The 14191-nt window shown below is 42.4% G+C and overlaps 1 protein-coding gene across 1 annotated transcript in view; it reads left to right on the forward strand.

The window, feature by feature from the left end:
- The first annotated feature begins 767 nt into the window (after positions 1–767).
- Positions 768–14191, forward strand: part of snx33 (sorting nexin 33) — a 34608-nt gene continuing 21184 nt past the window's right edge. Inside the window, exon 1 of the mRNA XM_024379029.2 lies at positions 768–3459. Coding sequence (XP_024234797.1) covers positions 2037–3459 — 1423 coding nt within the window. The 5' untranslated portion in view covers positions 768–2036. The remainder of the gene's footprint in view (positions 3460–14191) is intronic.

Raw genomic sequence — 14191 nt, forward strand, 5'->3', positions numbered from 1 at the left:
ACTCATCACAATTTTGTTCTGTGGGTGTCGCTGTGTCGACTAATACCCCATTTCATGGATCCCCAATCCATAGGTGTGAAATACATTGAGCTCCAAAAGTGTTGGGACGGTGACATATTTTTCTCTGTTTTTGGCTTTGTACTCCAGCACTTTGGATTTGAAATCATACAATAACTATGAGGTTAAAGCGCAGACTGTCAGCATTCATTTGAGGATATTTTCATCCATTTTGGAACCAAATTCTTAACTTTTTAATACTTGAATACACATATAAGTGAATTTTGTCCCAATACTTTGGGTCCCATAAAATGGAGAGACTGTGTACAAAAAGTGCTATAATTGTTAATTGGTTCACCCGATATGGATGAAGATACCCTCAAATTAAAGCTGACAGTCTACACTTTAACCTCTGCGTGATTGTATCATTTAAAATCCAAAGTGCTGGAGTAGAGTGCCAAAACAACAAAACATGTGTCACTGTCCCAATACTTTTGTAGCTCACTGTATTAAGTATGCCCCCAATGCAATTGAAGTTTAATACATCAGTGAGATTTCAACAGATTTTTGAATGTCAAATGAACTAATTATTGTCTTTTGTCGAATTTATATAATAACATTTTAACCTTGTTACTGGCATTATCCAGTCCAAATATTGCATGATTCCACTGTTTGTATCTGTTTGCTTCACTTTCAATTTCGGACTTTTATTTTTTTGCAGGCAAACCGTAAATTCCACTTGTGGCTAATCGTTATTGTGGTTAGCATCACATATGTTTTATTGTCCATGTCTAGCGTCATGGAAATAGTTACTTTGTTACAGAACGTATAGGAATAACCTCCAAGAAGTAGTCTATGCTTTGCTTTAATCGCAGACCCTAATCATTTGCTAATAATGCTTAATCTTTTTTGTATTAAAGGAAACAGAACAAGATACACAAGAACCTGTTTAGCGGGGGAAGTGGAGCAAGTCCAAGGAATGTCGATCAAGACCAGAATGCACTAGTCTGAGATATCATTACTCATCTCACTCGGCGCTGAATGGTTTCTTCCACCCGGGGCACTTTGTCTTTGTGCTGGAAACAAAATATTTTGATAATGTTTGACCACGTCGGTGGGATGTACAGCAAGTCTGTGTTCGAGGACTTTATCACACGCAAGGATAACAATCAAACTATTCTTCAGGATTACAACGAATAGACGAATGTTTGCAATTGCTTCTTGGTGAAAACGAGTTTTCGGGTGAACCGGTATGTCATTGCTGGGGTGATGCATGGACTGAGGAGTTACAAGTTGCGATAGCCCACAAGTTTAATTGCAGTTTCAAGTATCGAAGGTAAAGCTTGGATATCCTCAACAGAAACAAAGACAACGTTTAGGCTAATGGGACATAAGGCTATCGATAGGAATATGGTATTGATGTAGTAGGCAGTTGGTGCATGGCATGTGGTATTAAGCAATTTATCCAGTTTGCAATTGATATTTGCAGTAAGAATACCAAAGTAAATAGCCCATATTCCTTGTTAATAATTGTATGTGTACAGGAATGGATTCTCACAACCACTGAAAACCATTTGCAATTCGATGTTAGTGCTTTTGTATGCAGTCCACAGGCCTACTAAAAAGATTGACAAGATTCTTGGCACAGTATAGAAAACAACCCCAGCACTTGTGTAATCGAGTCGTAGATATACCCAGCTTGATACTGCACTAGCTGTTTTTTTAGGGAGTTAAACCAGTTATAGCACTAAGGTTATTATCGTGTTATAGTGCATGGGCACAGATTAGTGTTTATGCCATTTGACAGTTGTTGTGGCGTTCCAGCACAATACCATTAGATTTACATAACTCTTTCACACCATCTCTTATTGATTCAAACAAGTGTTGGGTGACTACAGTTGAAATGAGCTGAAATACTAGGGCTATAGTTCAACAATTTAGACATCACCTATTTGTGTGTTAAAATGTTGTGCTCAAGGGTAACAGCATCACAATGATTTTAGGCAGCGTGTGCGTATGATTTTCATCAGAGAGTCAAAATGTCGATGAAAGGCAAGGCACTCTACACTTTCCAAAGTGAAAACAAAGAGGAGATCAGCATACAGGAGAATGAGGAACTGGTTATCTTTGACGATAACTCTGTAGATGGCTGGTTACAAGGGGAGAACAGTAAAGGACAGAGAGGTCTCTTCCCGGCCTCTTACGTGGAAGTAATCCGCCCTCGTTCCAACTCCAACCTGACAGACTGCTCCATAAGCCCGGTGGGTTCTCCAGGCAATGACTCCTCATATTTCCCCTCCGCCCCAAACACGCCCTTTCACATGCAACAAGGTTACTATGACGATGATGATGATGACTGGGATGATTGGGATGACAGTTCCACAGTGGTGGACGATGATGGCCGCAGTGGCGCAAATGGACATTCCCATCAGAGCCCCCACTCCAACAACCCCAATGTCCACTATCGAGCCAAACCTTACATGGAGAGGCAGGACAGCATCTCCAGCTCGCGGAAGGGCAGTATGGTGGGCAGGAACTTGAACCGATTCTCCAGCTTTGTCCGCTCAGGGGTGGAAGCTTTTGTGTTGGGCGATGTGCCCATGAACGCTAAGATAGCGGAGTCGTACACCATTGAGATGGGCCCCAAAGGGCCTCAATGGAAAGAAAGCCCCACACCTTTCTCTTGCTCCATCGAGGACCCTACCAAGCAGACCAAGTTCAAAGGCATCAAGACCTACATATCGTACCGAGTGACCCCAAGCCACAATGCGAGGCCTGTGTACCGGCGTTACAAGCACTTCGACTGGTTGTACAACCGTCTACTGCACAAGTTCACCGTCATCTCCGTGCCCCACTTGCCCGAGAAACAGGCAACAGGGCGCTTCGAAGAGGACTTCATCGAGAAGCGCAAGAGGCGGCTGATCCTCTGGATGGACCACATGACTAGCCACCCGGTCCTGTCTCAGTACGAGGGCTTCGAGCACTTCCTCATGTGCGCCGACGACAAGCAGTGGAAGCTGGGCAAAAGGCGGGCAGAGAAGGACGAGATGATGGGCGCCAACTTCATGCTTACCTTCCAGATCCCAAATGAACACCAGGACCTGCAGGACGTGGAGGAACGTGTGGACTCCTTCAAGTCCTTCGCCAAGAAAATGGATGACAGCGTCATGCAGCTTACACATGTGGCCTCAGAACTGGTGCGGAAGCACCTCGGAGGCTTCCGGAAGGAATTTCAGCGGCTGGGGAATGCCTTCCAGAACGTCAGTCAGGCTTTCATGCTGGACCCTCCCCACTGCTCGGACGGCCTCAACACCGCCATCTCCCACACGGGACGTACTTACGAAAACATTGGGGAAATGTTTGCGGAGCAACCTAAGTATGACCTCTTCCACATGCTGGACAAACTGTCACTCTACCAGGGCCTACTCGCCAACTTCCCGGACATTATTCATCTACAGAAAGGTAATGTACTCTCCTTATCATGTGCTCATTAGTGTTAGACCTAGAGTCGAATAGCTTGTCCTAGAGATGAATCTTCAACTCATTGCATTGCGTCACATGGAAACAAAGCCTCAGTATCACTCTTGTGATAACTGTTATAACTATGTTTGGCCCATATTTATATGTTATAAGTGATAATGCATTACCACAACAGCTGGCAAATCAATAGGGCAACTCTTACAAAGCACTGACGGATAGCGGTCCAGAATCCTATAAACTAATTATTTCCTGTGGCCATACACCACATCTGTTGTTAATCACATTGACAGGAGGAAAAATGGAAAAGTGGAAAAAAAGTGACACCGCTGTTAGAATCAGTCAACGTTCATCGTTAAGATTTGATTCCAAACCTACAGTGGTTCATTACTGGATGACATTCAGCCATCTTTTTACTCATAAATCAAGGGTTCCTTGATTGATGGACGCTGACAGTTCTATCAAACATGTCTTTGAGCTCTACTCAAACGGTCTCTCTTAAATTCCGACCAGTTCTACTACTCTCTCACTATGGTAAATGGAAAGATAATTGAAGTACCCCCAAGCCATTCCTTAGCTGCATGTAGAGGAACTGTCAACACGGTGTACAGTGGTACTAAAGTACTCAATCACACTACATTTTAAAGTCCACTGGGTTTTCAAATAATTGTGTAACATCCGCTACTTCCTCTCATTAAAAATACCAGTGCGGGGAAGGATGGAATAAAGTTCCATCACATCAACAGTGGAACAGCTATCTTGTAAACATTCCATCTTTGATAGTACACATCCACTACCACCAGATACACAATGTTTTAAAAGATAAAACTGCTTTGAAGTTCCTTGCAATGCAGGGCTGGGCAGTATTTTCAAATGTTTGTCGGTACGATGATATTTGAGGGTATTTTATGTTTTTGAATAATAAAAGTTCTAAATTTGCTTTATGAGTTGTGCGTGACCGTAGGGTGGCAACCCATACATTCTAAGTGATTTCAATGGGTAGTTCTCCATTCGGATTGTTTTATACTGTTCAATCAAACTTATGTCATTAGATAATTTAAACACTGCCACGTAGGGCTGCACAATATGGGCAAAAATCAAGGCCTTATTGTTAACCAAATATTGCAATTTCAATTTGACTTGCGATTTAGATCAAAACACTTGGGTGACATTTGTTGGAGTCATGGAAATATAATGATTATTTCAATTCTATAGTTACAATGTAAAAGTGTCACTTAAATACGGTGTTGTTTGACAAATGAAAAAGCCAGGGAAGCATTCAAAGCATTAGGAATTGCAGTACTAATAGGATCTCTATGCAGACTTTATTGTGACAGGGAAGGAACCAAAGTGTTGGTCAGTGTTACCCAGGGGAGTGGGACCTTATATTCTTTGGCTACATTAAATGTTTTTTTTCTCTTACTTCATGTAGATAACATTCATCTCTGATTTAGAAGATACTGTTGCACAAACAACATGCTGATTTAGGCCTACACCAGCATTGGTATCAGGCTATATTAGCTAGCTATGTTTTCTCTCAGTAAATCAGGGATATTCAACTATATTCTTATGGGGGGCCAGATATGAAAAAGGTTATTTACAGGGGGGCAGACATTTTGCACAAACACAGTTTATTTTATTTTTTATTTTATTTCACCTTTATTTAACCAGGTAGGCTAGTTGAAAGCAAGTTCTCATTTGCAACTGCGACCTGGCCAAGATAAAGCAAAGCAGTGTGACAGACAACAACACAGAGTTACACATGGAGTAAACAATAAACAAGCCAATAACACAATAAACATATCAATGACACAGTAGAAAAATGAAAGTCTATATACAGTGTGTGCAAAAGGCATGAGGAGGTAGGCAATACATACGCTATAGGAGCGAATAGTTACAATTTAGCAGATTAACACTGGAGTGATAAATGAGAAGATGATGATGTGCAAGTAGAGATACTGGTGTGCAAAAGAGCAGAAAAGTAAATCAAATTTTTTTAAAGTATGGGGATGAGGTAGATAGATTGGGTGGGCTATTTACAGATGGACTATGTACAGTTGCAGCGATCGGTTAGCTGCTCGGATAGCTGAAGTTTAAAGTTGGTGAGGGAAATAAAAGTCTCCAACTTCAGCGATTTTTGCAAATCGTTCCAGTCACTGGTAGCAGAGAACCGGAAGGAAAGGCGGCCAAAGGAGGTGTTGGCTTTGGAGATGATCAGTGAGATACACCTGCTGGAACGTGTGCTACGGGTGGGTGTTGTTATCGGGACCAGTGAACTGAGATAAGACGGAGCTTTACCTAGCATAGACTTATAGATGACCTGGAGCCAGTGGGTCTGGTGACGAATATGTAGCGAGGGCCAGCTGACTAGAGCATACAGGTCGCAGTGGTGGGTGGTATAAAGTGATTTGTAACAAAATGGATGGCACTGTGATAGACTGCATCCAGGAAAAATGCCAAGTGGGTGAATACTTTCGCAAGCCATTGTATGTCTAGGTAATCCTGTCTAACGCAGCTTTAAAAAAAAATGTATTGTGTAATGAAACTGTGTTAACTCCACTTTCTGGAGGACCAAGTTTTGAAATCAGTGAAATTTTAGTGTGATTGCTAAGGAGATCTAGAAAACACCTTGGCTAGCTATGGCCTAATGTTAGCTAGCTAACATTTAACCTAGTTGGTTAGCTAGCTACCTGCAGATTCATGCAAGGCAGTAATGTCATGAGTTGGGATTATGGTTCATTGTTTACCTAGCTAGCTAGCCTGGCTTGCTGGCTGGTATTATCTTATTATTCGTATCTCAGAGCCATTTGCTTGGCTAGCTATAGCCTGATGTTAGCTAGCTAACATTGAACTTGGTTGCAGATTCATGCCAAGTAGTAATGTCATGAGTTGGGTTTATGGTTAATTGTTCACCTAGCTAGCAAGCTACATGTCTTAACAAAAGACTCCACTATGCAAGTAACCATTTCGGGTGCGTTTGCAAGTAACCATTTCGGGTGCATCAGTCTGGCCATCAGAGCACTCTCTTCTGAGCGTGCCAGAGCGCAGAATACCTGCATTTACGAACGCTCAACACCCGTAGAATATGGCCAGTGTCAGGAAACATTGGCAAAAAAGCGTAATTAAAATGTTGCCTGCAGCACAGTTAGTCACCAACGCTCTGAATAACATGAAAACAGCCTAACCAGCTCTGCTAGGGCAAGTAAAATGGTTAGAATGGGGTGTTCTGTCTTTTGTGTCTGGAAGTAGAAAGCAAGCTAGCCAATGTTAGTCAGTTAGCTTGGGTGCTTGACTGCCGTTGTGAGGTCAGAAAGTTCGGATCAACCCTACTCATCGGCCAGAGCGTCCAGTGTGCGCTCTAATGCTCCGAGAGTGAAACGCTCTGAATTTATGAACGGACAATCTGACAGCACATTTGCAGTCACCAACACTCTGAATAACATAACAGCCTAACCAGCTCTGCTAGGGTGAGTTATGTTCAGTGAGCTGTTGTCTCATTTGTGTCTTGAAGTAGCTAGCAAGTTAGCTTGGGTGCTTGACTGCTGTTGTTGGTACAGAACACTTGGATCAAGCCTTAAAGAGATGGGTGGGGCTAAAGCTTAAGAGGGTGTGAACGATGCTGAATGGGTGTAGACAAGAAGGGCTCTCCAGTAGTAGTACCCAAAAATTCAAAGGCCATTTTCTCAAAAGTGAGTTTACAAGTTTATCAACTTTCAAAGCATAATTACTTTCCCATTGTTCCTCAACTGTAGTGTATGATATACCATTTTATCGCTCTGAGTCTCTACTATTATCTAATGTAAAAAAAACAACACATTTTAAATTTTTGCTACATAAGACCGATGGAGCCAGTCGGTCACAAGTGGAAAGCAATATGTTTGGAACATCGAATCTTAATAAAATCACAGTATGGAATATCAATTCGGAAAGTATTCAGACCCCTTGGCTTTTCCCACATTTTTACCATAGTCTTATTCTAAAACTGCTTTAAATATTTTTTTTCCCTTCATCAATCTACACACAATACTCCATAATGACAAATCAAAAACAGGTTTTTTTTGCATATTTATTCAGATCAGTGGAAACAGGATACACCTGAGCACAATTTTGAGTCTCATAATAAAGGTTCTGAATACTTCTAAAATGTCTTAAAACCTTTTTTTCGCTTTGTAATTATGGGGTATTGTGTGTAGATTGATGGGGAAAAAAAGTTATTTAATACATTTTAGAATAAGACTGTAACGTAACAAAATGTAGGAAAAGTGAAGGAGTCTGTAACGGTTCTCTTGTGGTGAAGGAGAGTCGGACCAAAATGCAGCGTGTAGATTTCGATCCATGTTTAATAAACAAACGTAAAACACGAATGAACTATAAACACTACAAAACAAAGAACGTAATGAACGTAATGAAAACCGAAACAGCCTATACTTGTGTAAACTAACACAGAGACCAGGAACAAGGACACTAAGGACAATCACCCACGAAACACTCAAAGAATATGGCTGCCTAAATATGGTTCCCAATCAGAGACAACGATAAACACCTGCCTCTGATTGAGAACCACTTCAGACAGCCATAGACTTAACTAGAACACCCCACTAAGCTACAATCCCAATACATACACACCACATACAAAAACCCATGCCACACCCTGGCCTGACCAAATAAATGAAGATAAACACAAAATACTTCGACCAGGGCGTGACAGAGTCTGAATACTTTCCGTATAGAATCGTGAGAATATATCAAAATAAATGTTTTGTCATACCTGTGGTATACTCACTCATATACCACACCTTTCAGCCAATCAGCATTCTCAAACCACTGATTGGCTGAAAGCTGTGGTATATGAGAGCATGGCTAAATCATGGTACTCTGCATTGCGTGGTATATATTTATTTGTTCTATTTATTTAATTAGTCAGTTAAGAACAATTCTTATTTACAATGACAGACATACCAACAGATTTTTACCTTGTCAGCTCGGGGACTCGATCCAGCAACCTTTCGGTTACTGGCCCAATGCTCTAACCACTAGGCTACCTGCTGCCCCCTTGGTCCTTATTGCTCAGGTATACTGCCAAGCCCTATATATGTATAAAGCCCTATATACAAGCCCTATATATATGTTTTGTCAGGAGTTTGCCAATGTTTGAGCGGCTTTGCATGTCTAAAAGCCTAACTAAATGTTTTAGACTAACATTTTACAATAGTAATGGGATTTAATGTTTATTTGTATAAACTATGTTTTTTCTTAATTTGTTTATTTTATTTACTTTCAAGTACTACTTTTCTGCAGTGTGTGTTTTTTTGTTATGCAGTATCGTTGGTTATGTAGAACTTAGGCTAACCGTACGTGCCTCTACCCCCTAACTGCCAAAATTAAGGAAACACCAACATAAAGTGTCTTAATAGGGCGTTGGGACACCATGAGACACGAGAACATCTTCAATGTGCCTTGGCATAGCACAAGTGTCTGAAAATCAAGAGGGATGCGACACCATTATTCCACAATTTGGTGCTTTGTTGATGGTCGTGAAAAACGAGTCCTGGGTGCCGCTCCTGAATCTCCCATATCATGCTGACCATACTCCTCGCGTCACATGCCAATCGCCATATAAAGTCCAAAGAAGAAAAACCCTGGGAGAAGGGGAGATGACTAGAAACGATTTGGTTGACCGTTTTATGTGTGGATTAATTGTCGGAGTAGAGGACTTTGTGCATTTCAGGTAAATTAACAACTCAACGTTTATATCCCAGGACAAATTAGCTAGCAACAGCAAGCTAGCGAAATAGGACAAATTAGCTAGCAACTGCAAGCTAGCTAGCTAAATTACCATAAAGGTTTAATGCTTTTTGATCTGTCCTCAAATTAATAAAATTGGTTTGGGCTTGGTGTTAGTGTCCAATTGGGTTGAAATCTGGTTGCTTATATAGTTCAAGCTCCAGCTAGCTAGCTGTATTGCATGGATTTAATAGACATTGCTAGCAGCCTAGCTCTGTAAGTCAAGGCAAAGGAATGTAATAGTCCAGGCAGAGAGTCTAGCAGTCATGAGCTGTGATGACTGTGAATCTGCTTAGTCATCACAGCTCCTGGCTGCTAGAGTCTCTGCCTGGTCTCATAGCAGTTAAAGGGATGCTACTAGCTTTAGACTACATTTCAAAGACAAAAGTAAGTAAAGGAGTAATATATATTATCTATGAAATGACTCCAGGCATAAGTGACAAAAGCGGTCACTTGGGCCCGCGGTCGCTTGGGGCCCAAGGCCGCTAAGGGACCCTCAACTCCCCCCAAATATTATTATATTATTTTTAGTAACTCAGTTAGGGTCTCAATTTACTGTTGAGATTTAGAATAGCAGAATACAGAAGGTCTTCTCGCTTAGGGCTCCCGACCAAATCTTGCTTAGGGCCCCCAAAAGGCTAGAGCCAGCCCTGCTATGGTGTGTCCCTTAATGGTACAGTGAGTTGTAAGAAATACAGCTTTTAGTGTTAATGCAAAAGGTGATATTCAATATGCCCTGCCCCATACAATGCGAAGGATCATTCATCTTCTTTGGATACACTGAAAGGGTTGATACGCCTAGAACATGCTTAGGCACAGCTGATGCATTTGCTATGGCCTACAACTTCGACGTGTCTGTATCTGTCGTAAGGGTGGTGCAGTATTTGAGCAAGACAGTCAAACGATCAGCGTACCAAGGCCATACAACCCACATCAGGTGATGGAAGGGGGAGGGACCTCCAGCACAGGAAGCCACGTTTCTCTTAGTTGTGCAAGGTAAATAAGGGCGTTGCAATATCAAACAAGTGCAAAGAGGTAATTCGTAGCCTAATAATAGGATTCAGCAAATTGAAAGCCATTGAAAATGTAATGTTATTTTACTGCTGCTCTTTAATTACTTGTTACTTTTATTTCTTATTGTTATTTGTATTTTTTTCCAATTTTTTTCTTTAAACTGCACTGTTGGTTAGGGGCTTGTAAGTAAGCATTTCACTGTAAGGTCTACTACACCTGTTGTATTCGGCATATGTGACCAATAACATTTTATTTTATTAGATATCTAAGAATATATATTCCCAAAATATATTTGAGGGTTACGTCACATTTTGAATCAATAACTATATATAACAATAACTATAGCCGTCTTTACCAGCATGGAGTGTTGAGTTTACTGTTGCAGGCTTCACGGTCAGTTGAAGCATCCCAGCTGAGCTCGAGAGCTTTCCTCGAAGTCACTTGTGTTCCTCTGAACTGGATCCAGCTGTGACAACATACCAAACACACACAAAACCTGGGTTCAACTCTTCCTACAAAGTTCACATCCTATCCTCTCATCACAGCTCTCTCCTGCCCACTCCCTAACATAGAGTAATGAACACTGTTAGAACTGTGATATTGGTGGATGACTAGATGTGTGAACTCATGAAATATCACTGCATACTCGGTCGGGTGTGGTGTGAGCTACATATGGCATTGATAACGCATGGCTGGGTAGGAAAGGCTAGAGAGGGTCTAGGTATAAATCAAATAGCTAGCTGTTTTTCAAGGTGTTTGCCAGATTTATCTTTGTTTCTCTATAGTGCATTTGGAAAGTATTCAGACCCTTTCCCTTTTTCGACATTTTGTTACTTTACAACCTTATTCTAAAATGGATTAAATAGTTTTTTCTCTCTCGTCAATCTACACACAATACCCCATAATGACAAAGCAAAAACAGGTTTTTAGAAATGTATGTATATTTATTTAAAAAATTAAACATCATATTTACATAAGTATTCAGACCCTTTACTCAGTACTTTGTTGAAGAACCTTAAGTCTTCTTGGGTATGCTTGGCACACCTGTATTTGGGGAGTTTCTCCCATTCTTCTCTGCAGATCCTTTCAAGCTCTGTCAGGTTGGATGGGGAGTTTCGCTGCACAGCTATTTTTAGGTCTCACCAGAGATGTTTGATCGGGTTCAAGGCCAGGCTCTGACTGGGCCACTCAAGGACATTCAACGACTTGTCCCGAAGCCACTCCTGCGTTGTCTTGGCTGTGTGCTTTAGGGCTGTTGTCCTGTTGGAAGGTGAACCTTTGCACCAGTCTGAGGTCCTGAGTGCTCTGGAGCAGGTTTCCATCAAGGATCTCTCACTACCTACCTCACTCCGTTCCTCTTTCTCTCGATCCTGACTAGTCTCCCAGTCCCAGCATGATGCTGCCACCACCATGCTTCACTGTAGGGATGGTGCCAGGTTTCCTCCAGACGTGACGCTTGGCATTTAGGCCAAAGAGTTCAATATTGGTTTCATCAGACCAGAGAATCTTGTTTCTCATGGTTTAAGAGTCTTTTAGGTGCCCTTTGGCAAACTCCAAGCGGGCTGTCATGTGCCTTTTACTGAGAAGTGGCTTCTGTCTGGCCACTCTACCATAAAGGCCTGATTGGTGGAGTGCTGCAGAGATAGGAGAACCTTCCAGAAGGACAACTATCTCCACAGAGGAAATCTTGAGCTCTGTCAAAGTGACCATCGGGTTCTTGGTCACCTCCCTGACCAGGGCCCTTCTTCCCTGATTGCTCAGTTTGGCCGGGCGGCCAGCTCTAGGAAGAGTCTTGGTGGTTCCAAACTTTTTTCATTTAACAATGACGGAGGTCACTGTGTTCTTGGGGACCTTCAGTGCTGCAGACATTTGTTGGTACCCTACCCCAGATCTGTGCCTCAACACAATCCTGTCTCTCTCTACAGACAATTCCTTTGACCTCTCAGTCTGTCTTTCTATCTATCTCTACCTTTCTCTCCTCTTTCTTTCTCTCCCCCTTCTCTCCCCCTCCCCTTCTCTCTCTCTCTTCCTTTCTATCTCTTTCTCTCTGTCTCTCTCTTTCCCTTTCTCTTTGATGAATACCAACCAGCTCACTCAGATATCTAGGTCTCTCTAGACAGTCAGTCTGGATGGTTTCAATTACACAGGAGTTAATCCAGTGTGGTCCCACAGAGTTGCTTTGAGCATTTGCCAACATTAATCCAATACTCATCCAATAGGTAGACCTGTATTGAAAGACTTGAATATGAATATACACTCACCGGCTAGTTTATTTAAGTACACCCATCTAGTACCGGGTCTTTGGAGAATGGATTCTAGAAGCTGGAAACGTTCCACCGGGATGTTGTCCCAGTTGCTGCAGATTGAACGGTGGTATGCCATCACCAGCAGCCTGTACCATTGACACCAGAGAGATGGGTTTATGGACTCATGCTGCTTATGCCAAATCCTGACTGCCATCAGAATGATGCAACAGGAACTGGGATTCGTCAGACAGTTAATGTTTTTCCACTCCTCAACTGTCCAGTGTTGGTGATCGCATGCGTGCTCAATGAAGCCGCTTCGTCTAGTTTTTAGCTGATAGGAGTGTCTCCCGGTGTGGTCGACTGCTGCAATAGCCCATCCGTGACAAGGATCAACGAGTTGTGCGTTCCGAGAGGCTGTTCTGCACACCACTGTTGTACTGTGCCATTATTTGTCTGTTTGTGGCCTGTCTGTTAGCTTACACAATTCTTGCCATTCTCCTTCGACCTCTCATCAACGAGCTGTTTTCAATCACAGGACTGCCCCTGACTGGATTTTTCTTTGTTTGTCGCTCCATGCTCGATATACCCTAGACACTGTCAAGCGCGAAAAGCCCAGGAGGGTGGCCGTTTCTGAGATATTGAATCCGGCACGCCTGGCACTGACGATCATACCACGCTCAAAGTCGCTTAAGTCACTAGTTTTGCCCATTTCAACATTCAATCGAATGTCTTGATGTCCGTCTGCCTGCCACGTTCATGTGACTCACTGTCTGAAGGAGCACGACATTTTCATTATCAGTTAGCGCACTGCAATGGAAGACTGATGTATATGACACAGTACATGTCCCACCCACATGACATTATAGCTTACCAATGAGCAAGTGTGCAGTTGAGTGGGCAGAGCATCATTATCTTTCGTGTTTTTCAATGAGCACTGCAGTGTAGCTGGATTAGCTGTCACTTCCAAGGAGAAAACCACCTGCTGAAATCTTGAACAAAGAGGCTAGGGAACACAATAGAGTGAAACTGACTGGTCCCAGTGGTGTCAGTATCGAACAGAGCTGCTGTCCACACGTTGCATAATATGAAATGTGAGTTTCCCATGCATGGTAGCCTAGATCTGGTAACACCTGCCCAAAGAGAATAAATCAAAATGGAGGAATGGGGGGTGGAGATTATGGGCAGAAAAACAGCTCTAAAATGGTTTGAATACACATTGGAAATATGTACTACTAATTATTTTCATTCACATTGGTTTAGTTCGGTTCCTAGTGCAAGATGGCGTCACATCGTGACAGTCAGCTCTCTCACCTCAGGCCACCGATCAGCCCTCTCAGACATAGTCTACTCTGAGAATTAGGGATCGCTTCCCCAGTATGCTTACCCTTGGACGGCCATTGAGGCTTTGACGTGAATAAGAGGCCCACTTTGTCCTCCAGTGTATGTGGCAGAACACATCACATCCATCTATCAGGGTTTCTCTTATAAAGTAAAGAAAAACAAAGATGTGTGTGCCCAATTTCGTGGAAATGTGGGTCAAATGACCTTTCCATCTATTCCTGTACCTATGGGGACCAGAGAGCAGGACCTGGAGAGGCACATGGCCCTAGATACATTACCAGGAATGCGAGGTGTGAGTGAAGATGTAAATGCTGTCTGGTTGTGTGTGAGAG

The sequence above is a fragment of the Oncorhynchus tshawytscha genome, linkage group LG19 (assembly GCF_018296145.1).
Source record: "Oncorhynchus tshawytscha isolate Ot180627B linkage group LG19, Otsh_v2.0, whole genome shotgun sequence".
NCBI lineage: Eukaryota > Metazoa > Chordata > Actinopteri > Salmoniformes > Salmonidae > Oncorhynchus > Oncorhynchus tshawytscha.